Raw genomic sequence first — 14,452 nt, forward strand, 5'->3', positions numbered from 1 at the left:
GGCAGACATACCATTAGCTACATTTAGGGCCCCAAACCTCTCTCTGACTCTTTCCCCCTTCCTTTAAGATGTGCCTTAAAATCTACTTCCTCAAACCAGCTTTAGGCAAATTGTACAAATATTTCTTTAAATGTTGAGACCTTGGTTGCCAATCACTGCTGTGGGCCACCGAGTGAGCACTTTGCTATGTTAAATGTGTTGGTTAAAGGCACATTGTTGTTGTGAGCTAGAAATGATAGCTGATAGAAATTTCTGACACTAAAAGACCTGCCTTGAGGTGACAAAAACAGAAATTGTTGGAAAAGCTCAGCAGATCTTGCAGCATCTGTGCAGAGAAATTCAGAGTCAACATTTCAGGTTGCGTGACCCTTCCTCAGAACAGCCTTGAGGTGAATTGGAGCCATTTTCGAAGAGTATCAAGGCTGGATCAATCTGAATAAATCATTTGGGTCAACAGCAGTGTTGGGGAAATCTCTGTGAAGTGCAGATGCAGATTGTCTTGGGCTAGCATGGTCATGGTGGGGCAAATGGCCTCATCTATAAATTTCTATTATTCTGTTGCTGGCAGTTTAATGGGAACCGGCTACCGCTGAGTTAATTGGATTCCGACAGGCTGACAATGTGATGCAACAAGTTGATGAATCGGTTTTGGAGATCAGGTTGGTAGCGATCGAGGGTGGAATTTTTCATCATTCTTCCTTGAGTTGGGGAATCTTCACATGTGGGAAATACCGAACCAATTACTCTCACTGATGGAGATTGGCAGACGGAGGATAAAACTCGCTTTGAAAGGGAAAGGTGCTGCTGTGAAAGGGATAGAAAGACCAGCGAATGATGGAATTGATTTATCAGAAATCAAATCTAAATGTTCTCCTCTGAACAAACGATTTCTGGGCCTCAGGCAAGAACAAAAACTGAGTTTAATATATCCCGTACGGGGTTTTAAGTTCTGACCTTCCCTAACATTTATCAGCCAGTTGTTGTAAATAATTACAAACCAGCAATTCCCTCACGGTTAGCCAGTTGAAGGTGATCTGGTTAACTAGTCAGCAGGGTGTATGTATCAGGTTTAGTCTGAAGTGGGTGTCCTTAGTGTCATAGGGATGTTACCAAGGAAGAACTTAGATTTCTCTGGCACCCCTAGTGTCTTCTGACTGCCCCAGAGCCAGTGATGTAGTTTAGAAGGGAATTTCGTCAGTTTACGGAAACCCCTCAAAACAGCCAATCAATGCGTAGCCAGCTGTCTTCCAGCTTTTCTTTGAAATAGTGCCATGGAACCTCTTACATGCACCTGACAGGGTTGAGTTAACATCTCATCTAAAAGAGAGACCCTCCGACAGTGCGGCGCTGACCCTCCGACAGTGCGGCGCTCCCTCGGTGCTGCATTGGAGTGCTGCCTGTAGATGTACTCAGGTCACTGGTGGGGAATTTGAACCTATGACCCTGACTCAGAGACAGAATATATATCCCTAATAAATGCAACGTCTAAATCATTCAAATACGTTTCACTGTTTACCAGGCCTTACCCCTGAAATGTGAACAAGGGCAGTACCATACCCTTGTAGGTGACCTTGCATCGATCAACTGGCTGACCAATTAGTTTCTTCTTTTCAATGCTTCAGAGATGCTCAAGCTATTTTTAAAAAGCCTGTTGAAATAGACATGTAAATTATTGCTGCAGTGTAAGGCAGAAACTGCATTGCATTCATCAGAATGCAAGGAAACCCATCGAGATTACATCCTGGGAAAATAACATCTCCCCTCAGTCCAGCAAAACAAAAGCTCCATTCGATGTGCTTCTCTATCACACACTCTCCCCCTCTTTCCCCCCTCTTCACCAGCCCTAACCCACTCTCCCCACCCCCCTCCCCCCCAACAACCCACACCCTCTCTCCCCTGGTCTCAGTTCCAATGCAGAGGGAGGGCTTATTTAAGTTTAGTGTGAAATTCTGGTCTACTGACAGCATTGTGAAGTACCTTGGGATGTTTCATGATGGGAAAGATGCTATATAAATGCAAGTTGTTGTCGCTGTTGGTTTGAGTTCCCAATGGTCAGCATCGAAATGCTTCCTGCGGATTCAGTGTTTGCCTAGTGAGTTTCCCTTGGGTTGAGGGTTCCTAATGGGACACGGGCAGGATTATGCATTTCCCCCTGAAGAGGGTGCCAGGTGTCTCAATGAACCTGGACCCCATTCTAAAACCACCCACCCTCCAAACCTCTGGTGATGGGGGACAAAGAGATGGGCAGAGGGAGGGTGATTTAGATGGACTTCAGAATCATTGAAAGCTCTGCCCCCAGAGGCTGATGGATGCTGCATTTGTTGAATGTATTTACGTTTGGGAGTGACCAAGTATTTTTGGTGCCTCTGGGATTTGAGGGAAAGAGGGAGCAGAGGTAGAATAGTAGAGTTGAACCATTGATGGATAGAGCAGTCATAATGGGCCGAGTGGCCTGTGGAAGTTGAAGGGGGGAGGTTAATAGAGGTCTTTATGACCCTCTGTTGACAGTAACTAATAATGGGCAATGAAACCTACTTTAGAAATGTAGAAGGTACGGGCAGGAGTAGGCCATTCAGCCCTTCGAGCCTGCTGTGCTCTTCCATATTATCATGGCTGATCATCCGATTCAGTCCTCTGTTCCCATTTTGTCTGCATACTCTTTGATCCCTTTGTCCTTAAGAACTGTGCCTAACTCCTTCCTGAAAGCAGTTTTCCCTGACAGTACCCACACAGTTCCATTGTAAAGAGAATCAGAGCAGATCGTAATGGTCAAAATGCTTTCCCTATGTCGTTTTCTATCTCCTTGTGACACAGTGATTAATTCGGCGGGTCATGGAGTGGAGGCCGTTCCTAAAGTGACCCCTGACGAGAACCGAAATGAAAGCTTGAATCATTTTCCATTCATGGAGTTGCCCCTCTTGTTCTGTTTGCATACGAACTATCTGAGATATGTGACTTCTGACCCCTCAGTGTCATTGTCTGAATTCCTGTCAGGGAGGAAGGAATTATTTTGAGTGTTTAGCTCAGCTGTTGGGATTACTGAGCCGTCGGGTGTTTATAAACAACCACTGTAATAGGAAAACTCAAAGTGCCTGCTGTACTGTGCGCACGAAGGATTGAATTTTAAAAGCAACTTCACAAGGGACTCAGGAAAGTGAAGGAGAGGAGTGTGGGAGATTCCTCTCTGTTCTGAGTGTCAGATCATAGAATCCCTACAATGTGGAGTCCCCACCGACCCTCCGAAGAGTATCCCACCCAAACCCACTCCATCCCTGTAACCTTGCATTCCCCATGGCCAATCCACCTAACCTGCACATCCCTGGACATTGTAGACAATTTCCCATGGCCAATCCACCCTCACCTGCACATCTTAGGACTGTGGGAGGAAACTGGAGCACCCGGAGGGAACCGACTCAGACACGGTGGGGGGGAGGGGGATTGTGCAAACTCCACGCACAATCGCCCGAGGGTGGGTCCCTGGTGCTGTGAGGGAGCAGTGATCAAGGATCATAATTCACAATGTTGAGGGACAGAGTTCCAAAGACTTATGATCCTCTGAGAAAGAGTTTCTTATCTCTGACTAAAAGGGTGACTTTATTTTGAAATTGTGACCTCTTATAAGTGGAAACCTCCTTTGAAACATGGGCCCTGTCAATAGAGTCATAGAGATGTACAGCATGGAAACAGACCCTTCGGTCCAACTTGTCCGTGCCGACCAGATATCCCAACCCTATCTAGTCCCACCTGCCAGCACCCGGCCCATATCCCTCCAAACCCTTCCTATTCATATACCCATCCAGATGCCTTTTAAATGTTGCAATTGTACCAGTCTCCACCACATCCTCTGGCAGCTCATTCCATACACGTACCACCCTCTGTGTGAAAAATACAAATCTAGCCTGACCAACCTTCCTTGTGTGACAGCCCACTCGTTCCAGGTTTTAGTCTCATTTTCCTTCTCTGATCTGAAGCATTTATGTCCCCTCAACCAATTCTGTACACTACTCCAGAAGTATATTCACCAGTGCCCCCTATAACTGAAGCATAATCTCTGTGCGTTAAAATTCAATTCCCTTTGTAATAATTAATAACATTCTACTAGCTTTTCTAAATTGTTTGCTGTACCTGCAGACTGATGTTTTGTGATGAATGGACAAGGACACCCAGATCCCTCTGCATCTCGGAGCTCTGCAACCTTTGTGATTCTCAACCTTTTTTATGGCCACGGGCCCCCCAGGAACTCTTCTCAGGTTCCAGGGCCCCCATTTCCAACAGGGATACAACACGAATAGATGGACAGAAAATCATTTCACAGCTTTCAGTCTGTGGTCCCCTTCAGTTGTGCCGGGACCCCCTACCCCGTTGAGAATATGCTTTTGTTTTTCATTCTTCCTGCCAAAATGGACAATTTCACGTTTTCCCGTCTAATACTCCATTTGCCACATCTTTTCCCACACATTAAACCTATCTGGATCTTGTTGTAGCCTCCTTATGTTCTCTTGGCAATACCTGCCATGGCCTCATCAACAAACATAGCAACCGTACACTGCAGTCCCTTCAACCAAGTCATTAAATAACACAGGGCTTAGGTTTCAGTGAAATTAAAGAAAGGACTTTCATTTCTATAGCACCTTTCACAGCCTCCGGACATCCCAAAATGCTTCAGTGTCTTTACGGTACCTCATTCTCCTTAATGTGTGAGTGAGCCCTGTCCTCCACAAATAGTTGCACAATGTTTGATTGAAACCGAGCTGGGAGTCTCTGAGCATCTAATAACTCCTTGGTAACCATAGTGATGGATTGAGGTGGTTATTGTTGCTCGGTTTGTAATTTTGACCTAGAAAAGAAATACCATCAGGGGTAACCTGTGGAATGTTGGGAGGGTGGATGGTGGTTAATTAAATCACTGACAGTGAGGGAATTTCGCCATCTTTTCAATTGGGGTGTCAGAGGCCTTAGGGCCTGTTGTCATGGCGATGTGCTTGCAGCATGCTTAAGAAAAGCTGGGGGCGATGTAGTCATCCGGTAATCTGGTGAAGCTTGATAGACAGAAATGGAAGCACAAAAGACAGCAGAGTTACTTCTCCAGGGGATGGGGTGGTCTGTGAAGGCAGTCAAGGGTCTCAGAAGATCGAGGCTTAGTACAGGACTGTTGCTATCACCCCAGCTCTGGACAACAAAATCACAGACCAGGATTGAACCTAGTATAGGCCTGGCCCAGTGTGATATTCCCCATGTACATGGAGGGAGGTGTCTGTGACTGCAGGTAACATGTGCCCTCGGTCTCAATTTGTCTCTCCTCTCCCCCCCCCCCCCCCCCCCCCCCCCCCCCCCCCCCCCCCCCCCCCCCCCACCCCAGCTCGGAGACAGTGTTGAGCTAAGTGTAATTTGGGATGGGTTCTGCATGGTTTGTCACACCACCAGAAATCACAGTCCCACGTCACTTTGGCTGTGACTGGAAATCTATTCTTTATGAAACAAAACAGTGAGGTTTGATTGAGTTTCACTCATCCTCAATGCCATTACTCCTGTTCCTGTAAAATGCAATTATAAGGGAGTAGTTTGCATTAATGATCGATGATGCAGAGTGGATGAAGGATGTATAAAGAAAGGGTGTTGTTTACTAAGGAATTTCCTCGCAACCTTTAGTACAAAGATATGTAGATCGCATTTTCTATTTGCGGTAGAAAAATACCAGCCTGTTTAAGGGATGTGGCATGAACTGAGTGGGGGGGGCTGCATTGTCCTGGGTGGTGTTGAGCTTCTTGAGTGTTGTTGGAGCTGCCCCCCCCTGCCACCCCCAAATCCAGGGCAAGTGGGGAGTATTCCATCACACTCCTGACGAGGTGGTGGATAGGCTTGGCGGAGGTCAGCTACTGGCTGCATATGTTGGTTCCACAACTGCTCGTTGTCTGCAATTTCTTTTATTTATTTTCTTTATCAATTATTAACCCAATTGCCTTGTGCAAGTTCCTATTAAATCTGCTTTCAGGCAGCACATTCCCAGTTACAAACCATTGGATTGCAATGCAGACCAATAAGTCCAGAAGTTGAGGGCACTGTGTTGGCATTGGCTGTGAAATCAGGAGGGAGTTAATAACCGCCCATCGATTGGTGGTTCAGTTGTCCAACAGGCTTGTGAGTGACTGGCCCAGTGTAGCCCATTATACAGACCAGAGGCTTCACTCAGTTTCCCATGTGAAGTTATCAGGAGAAAGCGCTATTTAAATGCAATCCTTTCTTTATGGCAGAAGTCATGATGGGACTAGAGTCTGTTTATCCACCTCACGCAGCATAGAACAAAAGGTCAACCATTCTCTGCAGTTAATAAAGTTGGGCTGTGGGTCTGAAAACAGGCCACCAGCAAGGTGGTGTGACTGGGAGAGGAGATCAGGTCAAAGCTCTTTGTAACCAGCTAAAAGGTGAAGCAGGAGAGACTTTCCCCAATTTTCAGGAGCTTGAGAAGAATTTGAGGCACAATATGGTGCATCTTGCTGTGAGGACGGGAATAATGTGTAGGAGGAGACAGAGTAATTGCTGAGAGGATGGTTCCCCCCACCCCCTCCCTGGGAGACTCTAGGACCAGACAACATAGTCTTAGAATTAAAGGGCTCCAATTTAGGACTGATTTGAGGAGGATTTTCTTTTGAGGATTGAGTGTCTTTGGAACTCCTTGACACAGTGAGCTGTAGGAGCAGAGTCCTTGTGTATATTTAAGGCTGAGAGAGATTTTTGATCAGTTGGGGAATAGAGGGTTACAGGGAAAGGGGCAGGAAAGTGAACATGAGCAATCCTGCCGAATGGCTGCCTCCTGTTCGTATTTCTTGTCTTAAGTGGAATTTTGTGGCATAGTGGTTGTGTCCCTGCCTCTGGGCCAGGAGGCCATGGTTCAGGTCCCACCCTGACCCGGAGATGTCATAACGTTGCTGGCCAGGTTGATTAAGAGGTCTAGAAGGAGTGAGGGAGAGTCCATGTGAGGATGGTCTTTCCCATGGTACTCCATGAAGAAATGAAACATTCGAACTGAAGAAATCTGAGATTGCATTGGCCTCTTCCATCTCTCAGCTGCTTCCAATAATACCTGTGCTGTAATCAATGTAATAATGTTAATGGGGCTTAGTAGGAAAGGACCTTGAGTCATGTCTCACGTCACAGCTCTTGTAACACAGTGGTAATGTCCTTACCTTTGAGCTACAAGGCCTGGATTCATGTCCCACCTGCTCCAGCGGTGCGTGACAACATCACTGAGCAGGTCGATGAGAAAATCAGTTCGCCCAGAAATGGGACAAGGCTTGAGCAGGCAGAGAAGATGAAGGCTGATGGGAGAAGGAGCCTGCTGTTTGGAAGTCGCTGGACTTCCCCCTCATGTTCTGTAGCCCGGGCTGATAACACAATAGGAGAAGTCAACCTTTTGTATCTATACAGCTGCTGTGTACTGACTGAATCCCATTCTCTGTCAGCAGAGCTGACTAATTGGGCCGTGTTACTAACACAGTAGTGATCTTTGTGTTCGGACGAGACGTTGAGTTCCTTGAAAGGTGCTAGGCATTTCTTCGAGCCTTTTGACTAAGATGGGAGAACTAATCCTGGGATATTTTAATCCACAGCTATTAAGGGCTGCACAAAGGGAGACAATTTAACACAAAGCAAAGAACCACCTCAAAATTAAATTTCTGCTCCGAGTACAATGTCCCAGTTTTGCTCTGAGTTTCCCTAGTTCTGTCTTTAATAGACTCGCTGCAGTTGCATGATTGACAGAGGTTACTGGCCTCCCTGGGAAATACACGTCTCCGATCCTGTCTCAGTACGTGGGAATCTGGGCTCCTGATGCAATGGGAATCAAATTCAGACAGCAGCTACATGTTCACTTCTGTTTCGGTACAGAAAGAATATTTCACCCCAAAGGACTCCGGAAGAGAAAAACAAGTAGTTTGGTTATGATGGTAATCAATAAGTTTTATAATTGAAGTGGAAAACTTGTGCAACAACGAGGGGTCACGGGTTTTAGATGTTGAGCGAAAGATGTGGAGGAGGCTTGAGGACAAACTTACCACACCGCAGAGTTCTAATGCTCAGGAATCTGCTGTCTACAAGGTGGGGTGGAAGCAGAAGTGGTGAATGATTTCCAAAGGGAATGGACAGGCACTTGAAGGAACCAAACTCAGAGCAACAGGAACAGAGTGTGGGAATGGGGCTGACGTACAGAAGGCTGGCAATGGGTTTATTGGGCTGAATGCCTTCCTTCTCTTCCATGATCACTCTGACTTGTTTTGTATTGTATATTTTGCCTCCAACAATACTTCATTTTGAAATATGATCACATTTTTCAATGTAGGGAATATTAACGAACTGCTGTTTGGATGTTAAATGTAGAAAATAGGAGCAGAAGTCGATATTTGCATTCAGATATGGGGCCATTATAATGGACAGGACGTGGTCTAATACAAACGGTAGCCTGTTTTGTTGCTGTTGAATGGTGGGGGGAAGGGTTTATCAGTTTCTGACCAATGTGCTGGTGGGACAGTTGGTCAGTGAGTGGCTATGATTTAATCTGAGCATGTTGCTGTACAATTGGCTCCAATGGACACTTCTGAATTAGTCCATGTGAGCAGTAAATTTCCTTTCAGTAAGTTACTAAAACTAAGCCCCAGCTGTCCTCAGGTAGATGTAAAAAAAAACACACAGCAATATTCTTTAAAATAATATCTGAAAACAGAGACCTCCTATCGAAGCTTCTCATCCTGCACCCATCAGGACAAACACAAGAATGCCAAATTTCCAACAGCCAAACCAAATCGCAGGAGAAAAGGCTGCTGATTGGTTGGCAAGTTGACTCTGATCAATTACTCAAGAGCTTGGGAGTCTGTACTTCTCCTTTACTTCCTGCAGGGCAATGCCTCAGCCAATCAAGCTTCACAGAACAGTACAGCACAGGCCCTTCAGCCCACCATATCTGGGCCAACCGGGATGGATTTCTTAAATTAATCCCAGGTGCCTGCTTGTCTGTATCTCTCTCTGTTCCCTGCTGTTCAGGTGTCTGTCTTATTGCCCCTTAAATGTTGCTATGGTATCTACAGCAAAAGTTTGTATCTTCGGAAAATTGTTTTTCTTTTCAGCGTTATTCAAATCATGTGGCAGTGGGTGGTTATGAAAGAGTTTCCCCTGGTTTCTCTCAGCTAACACCCTGAACTCAGATGGTCTGGTCATTATCACATTGCTGCCTATGGGTTCTTGCTGTCGGCCAGTTGGCTGCTGTGTCCCTTACCTTGTAACAGTGGCCCCACTTCCGAAATACTGAATTGGTTGCATAGCACTCTGGTGCTTCCTGAGCGTGTGTAAGGTGCTATATAAATGCAGGTTATTCTTTTCTAGTTCTGCAAAATCAGTGACACCAAACATTTGGAGCATAATACCATGGGGATTCTGGGACGACTTTCTGAAGTGGGGCTGTCACAAAGGAGGGTGAATGATTGGAGGCGGGGGAGAGAAGTTAATGGTTGTAGATGATGGAACAGAATCCATTAAAAGAACGTGCTGCTCAGTGAATAGAACATTATAGTTGCAGTGTTAAATGTTCACTCTTATGCTCAGCAGGTGAGTCCGCTCTGAAATTCAGTCAAATATATCTATTAGCAATTTGTTTCTAACAAGACTTGTTTCTTGAAACCCTCTGACGCCTTCTATCCTTTGGGATTCTTATTTAATCTGTATTATGAGGTTGTATTATTGGAAAAGATTTTGATGGGACAAGGCATATTGTGTGACTTTATCCATCATCAAAAAGCTTGAGGAATGTTTGCAGAGAATCTCTTTGACATGCTAACACAAACCTTGCTGCATCTCAGTCTGAATAGTGTCACAAGTGAGAAAAACAGTTTTAGGAACTTGCATCTTGGTGTTGGGGGGTTGCATAGTGGGGGGGGGGTGGGGAGGATTATATGTGGGGATGTCTCAACAAAAAAACTGAGCCAAGCTTAGTCACTCTCTGCTGGATAATCCATTCCCCTTGCCAGTTGTGGCTTGGTTGGTAACACACTCTGTGTGTGGGGTTCAGTTCCACTGCAGTCCATCATACAGAGGGAGTGCTGCTGTACCACAGATGCACTGTTTACCAAAACAGATTCTCTTCCTTGATCCTGTCGCTGTTAATTGGTGTTTGCTGTTTGCAAATTGGCTGCCACTTGTCCTGCATCTAAAATGGTGGCACTTTAAAACTGCTTCCTGAAATGTTTTACAATCTAAGTTTGGGAAAAGCATTATAGGAATGCCCTCCTGTATTTATCTCCTTTAAATATTACTCACCCACTCCCTGTGGGAGCAAGTTCCACATTCTCTCCACTCTCTGGGTAAAGGGGTTTCTCCAGAATTTCCATTTGGATTATTGGTCGCCACCCAACACTAATGAGTTTTAGCTTAATATTTCCCCACGAGTAGAAATATGTTTTGGTTACTGAGTGAGTCATTGCAAAGTTCATATTTCCTTTCCCTACATGGCAAGGAGCAATTAGATATCAGTTTCCACACTCCGATTGCACCAAATATCTGGACAGACTTTACTGCTGACATCATTAATCTGTGGTTTTTGTGTTCCTGGTTTGTCCCTGAGTTGTCAGTCATGGCCCCAGTGGGACCGTCTCTGCCTGTGAGTCAGAACGTTGTGTGTTTAACTCCTACACCAAGCATAATCCAGACTGACATTTAGTGTTGTGTCTTTACAATGAGACATTAAACAGAGATTTAAAAATCCAATTTAAATTAGCACAGTTTTGTTCTTCTTGATGTCGTAGGCCAATATTAATCCCTCAATCAACAACAGAAACAGATGATCTGATTATTATCGTGTTGCTATCTGTCAGAGTTTGCTGTGCACTGATTGACTTCCATGTTCCCTGCATTACAACAGAGACTTCAACTCACTAAAACATAGCCAATACAGAATTCTGGAAGAACTCAGATCTGGCAGCAACTATGAAGAGAGAAACAGTTAGTCCATTTCAAATCTGTGTCACACTGTTTCTGTCTTTCCACAGAAGCTGCCAGACCTGCTGAGTTTCTTCAGCACTTTGTGTGTTTGTTTCCAGCATCTGAAATGTTTTGAAACCATAATCAGACATGACATTGTCAAGGAGACCCTGAGCTTGAATCGGAAAAGCCCTGGATGGAAATAGTTTTCTCTGTCTCGCTACAAACTTCACTTCCAGTTGGTTGTCCTTGTCATCATGCTGTGCTTAGCTGTTACCTGATTTGGTTATAATCTGGAGATATTTCAGAGATCACAGGCCATGTTTTGTAAGTGAGAGATGTGCCTGGAGCTATGACTGTTGCAGCCAAACTGGTATTTGTAGCGATGTCCAACCTACAGCAGGCTGCTCGTGAATCCCAGCTGCTGGTTTGTAAACGTTCACTCCTGAAGACTTTGGGGAGTTCTGGAGAGTTGGCAACCCAGTGATCAGCTGTGGACTGATCCTTTTGGAGTGTTAAGTGATTAAAATCTATTCTCTTTTCTTCTTGCTGTAGGCCAGAAGACCCTTCACCACAGGAGTGACGTCCTAGAGACGGTGGTCCTCGTTAACCCTGCTGAAGACACAGTCGCCTCTGAGGTAATGGTGACAGCTCACTGGGTTTACAGAGACTCCATTATTTTACCCATTTCTCCAAATGACAATAAATTCAGCAACTTTGTCTGATTCTGAAACAGGGACAGGGATGAAGCTATTTGGAGTACTGAGAAGATTAATTCAAATATTAAGATTCACCAAACAAGTGGTTGGAGGAGCGAGAGGAAACATTGACACACTCATATTGCCTCGATAAATACAAATGAGAGGTGCTGATAGTTTGAGAGGAGTATGAGATTTGTAACATATACAGAAATGTGTGCAAAGGGTCTCTCTCTCTCTCTTTCTTTTCTCTCTCTTTCTTTTCTCTCTCTTTCTTTTCTCTCTCTTTCTTTTCTCTCTCTTTCTTTTCTCTCTCTTTCTTTTTTCTCTCTTTCTTTTCTCTCTCTTTCTTTTCTCTCTCTTTCTTTTCTCTCTCTTTCTTTTCTCTCTCTTTCTTTTGATGCTGCCTGACCTGCTGCGCTTTTCCAGCAACACATTTCCATCTCTAAATAGACAAAGACCCTGGTGTCGGGGAGTCCAGAACTAGAGGGCATAGGTTTAGGGTGAGAGTGGAAAGATATAAAAGAGAGCTAATGGGCTATCTTTTCACACAGAGGGGAGTACAGGTATGGAATGAGATGCCAGAGGAAATGGTGGAGGCTGGTACAATTACAACATTTTAAGAGGCATTTGGATGCGTATATGAATAGGAAGGTTCTGGAGGGATATGGCTGGGTGCTGGCGGGTGAGACTAGCTTGGGTTGGGGTATCTGGACGGGTTGGACTGAATGGTCTGTTTCCGTGCTGTATATCTCTATGACTCTACTTAGGGATCCTGTTATATTGGAAGCTTTGATTTCTATTTTAAAGTTGTGACTATACTGTACTGGCGAAGAGTTGGCTCAGTTGGCTGAATGACTGGTTTGTAGTGCTGAGTGATTCTCTCTCTCTCACACTCTCACTCTCTCTCACACTCTCACTCTCTCTCGCTCTCTCTCTCGCTCTCTCTCTCGCCCTCTCTCTCGCTCTCTCTCGCTCTCCCACCCCCTCAGAGTCTGTTCTAGGTTGGGCAGAATTCAGTCTCAATAAATCAGTGGCTATTTTCACTCACGACGTTAGATGTATTAGGAGGGAGGCAATGGCTGTGTAGTATTATCGCAGGACTGCTAAGAGACCCAGGTAAAATTCTGGAGGCGTATGTTCAAATCCTGCTATGGCAGATCATGGAACTTGAATTCAATAATTAAAATAAACTAAAATCTGGAATTAAGAGTGTGCTGATGATCATGAATCCATTGTCAATTGTTGGGAAAACCCAAGTGGGTCACTAATGTCCTTCAGGGAAGGAAACTGCCATTCTTCATGTGACTCCAGACCCACAGCAATGTGGTTGACTCTTAATTGACTCTTAAATAAATGTTGGCCTAGCCAGCGATGCCCTCATCCCATCAATGAATTAAAAAAAGACAAAACTCTTCTGGTGTGTTAGTGTCTCTAGTGAGTCTCTACACCAAGGTGAACCTGCTGGTTTCTAATCTGTTTGTAAAGTGTAGAGATTGGGTTAAGAAGTTCCCAATGACCCCTTCAGCATTGTTGACTGACCGGCTGCTGGTAGTTCCTTGGTTTGATTTCCATCATGTGTGTGTGTGTGTGTGTGTGTGTGCGTGTTGCACCCTTTCCCTGACTGTATCTCCTCAATGTGCTCAGGTGCAATGTGGGGGTGGAGGGCATGGCAGAGGGACCTGGGGGCAGCCTCTAACTGTGTTGTTTTTCGTGCCTCATTCTAGGTTCACTCACTCGTGACAGACCCGTCCCGCCACAAGCTCTTGGTACTCTGCGGACAAACCTCTGACCAAGGAGGAGACCTCATTCTGCAAACCGGAACCTACTCTTTTCAAAGATTCATTGAGACTTTCGCAGACCCAGAGGTGAGAATGACCCACGTGGGTTTTCCTGTTTGTAGCCACCGTCTGTGAACCTCACTGAGTAAAAGCAGAAGTGACGTGAGGCTGGGGAAAGGAGAGCAAAACCGAGTCGAGAGTGTGGTGCTGGAAAAGCACAGCAGGTCAGGCAGCATCCAAGCAGCAGGAGAGGCAATGCTTTGGGCAAAAGCCCTTTGTCAGGAAGGGCTTTTGCCTGAAACGTCGATTCTCCTGCTCCTCAGATGCTGCCTGACCTGCTGTGCTTTTCCAGCACCACACTCTCGACTCTAATCTCCAGCACCTGCAGTCCTCACTTTCGCCTTGAGAGAATATGCTCTAGTTGAATCAATAAATAACCATGACGTGGAGGTGCTGGTGTTGGACTGGGGTGGGGGTGAGGTCAGAAGTCAAACACCGGGTTATGGTCCAAGTTCATTTGAAATCACAAGCTCTTGGAGCCCCTGCCTTTTCATCAGGTGGTGAAGGGAAGCGCACAGGCACCGAATTTATAGGCAGAGAGATCACAAGATCATACAAATGGTGTAAGGGGAGTGTCGACAGGCTGAATAAGAAGTCTGCAGGTGATCAAAAGTGTCTGCCGGGGAGAGCAAAGTGTCAACAGCTGAATAACAAATGAAAGGATGATCTGATTAATTGAGGCAGGGAGATAATTACAAAAAGTTAAAAAATAAGATGAAACTGGAGACCAGCCAAATGGCTGGAATAACATGATGGGAATAAGAGCTACATGCCAAGCGTCCAACCAAAATAACAAGTAATTCAAAACTGTACAAACTAATTAAAGTAGAGAGATCGTAACAAGTTATCAAAGTGACAGTGTCAAAACAGGACAGAAAGGAAGATTTTACAGACACAGAACAGTGTGGTGGGGTCACATGTAATGAGACATGAACCCAACATCACAGGTCT

At 45.2% G+C, this 14,452-nt stretch overlaps 1 protein-coding gene across 1 annotated transcript in view; it reads left to right on the forward strand.

Annotated features, from left to right (window-relative positions):
* The window catches only part of map1aa (microtubule-associated protein 1Aa), a 108,359-nt gene that overhangs the window by 71,043 nt on the left and 22,864 nt on the right, over positions 1–14,452 (forward strand). Inside the window, exons 3-4 of the mRNA XM_043680428.1 lie at positions 11,518–11,600; positions 13,388–13,528. Of these exons, the coding sequence (XP_043536363.1) occupies positions 11,518–11,600; positions 13,388–13,528 (224 nt within the window). The remainder of the gene's footprint in view (positions 1–11,517; positions 11,601–13,387; positions 13,529–14,452) is intronic.

Source organism: Chiloscyllium plagiosum, chromosome 40, assembly GCF_004010195.1.
Source record: "Chiloscyllium plagiosum isolate BGI_BamShark_2017 chromosome 40, ASM401019v2, whole genome shotgun sequence".
NCBI classification, from domain to species: Eukaryota; Metazoa; Chordata; class Chondrichthyes; order Orectolobiformes; family Hemiscylliidae; genus Chiloscyllium; species Chiloscyllium plagiosum.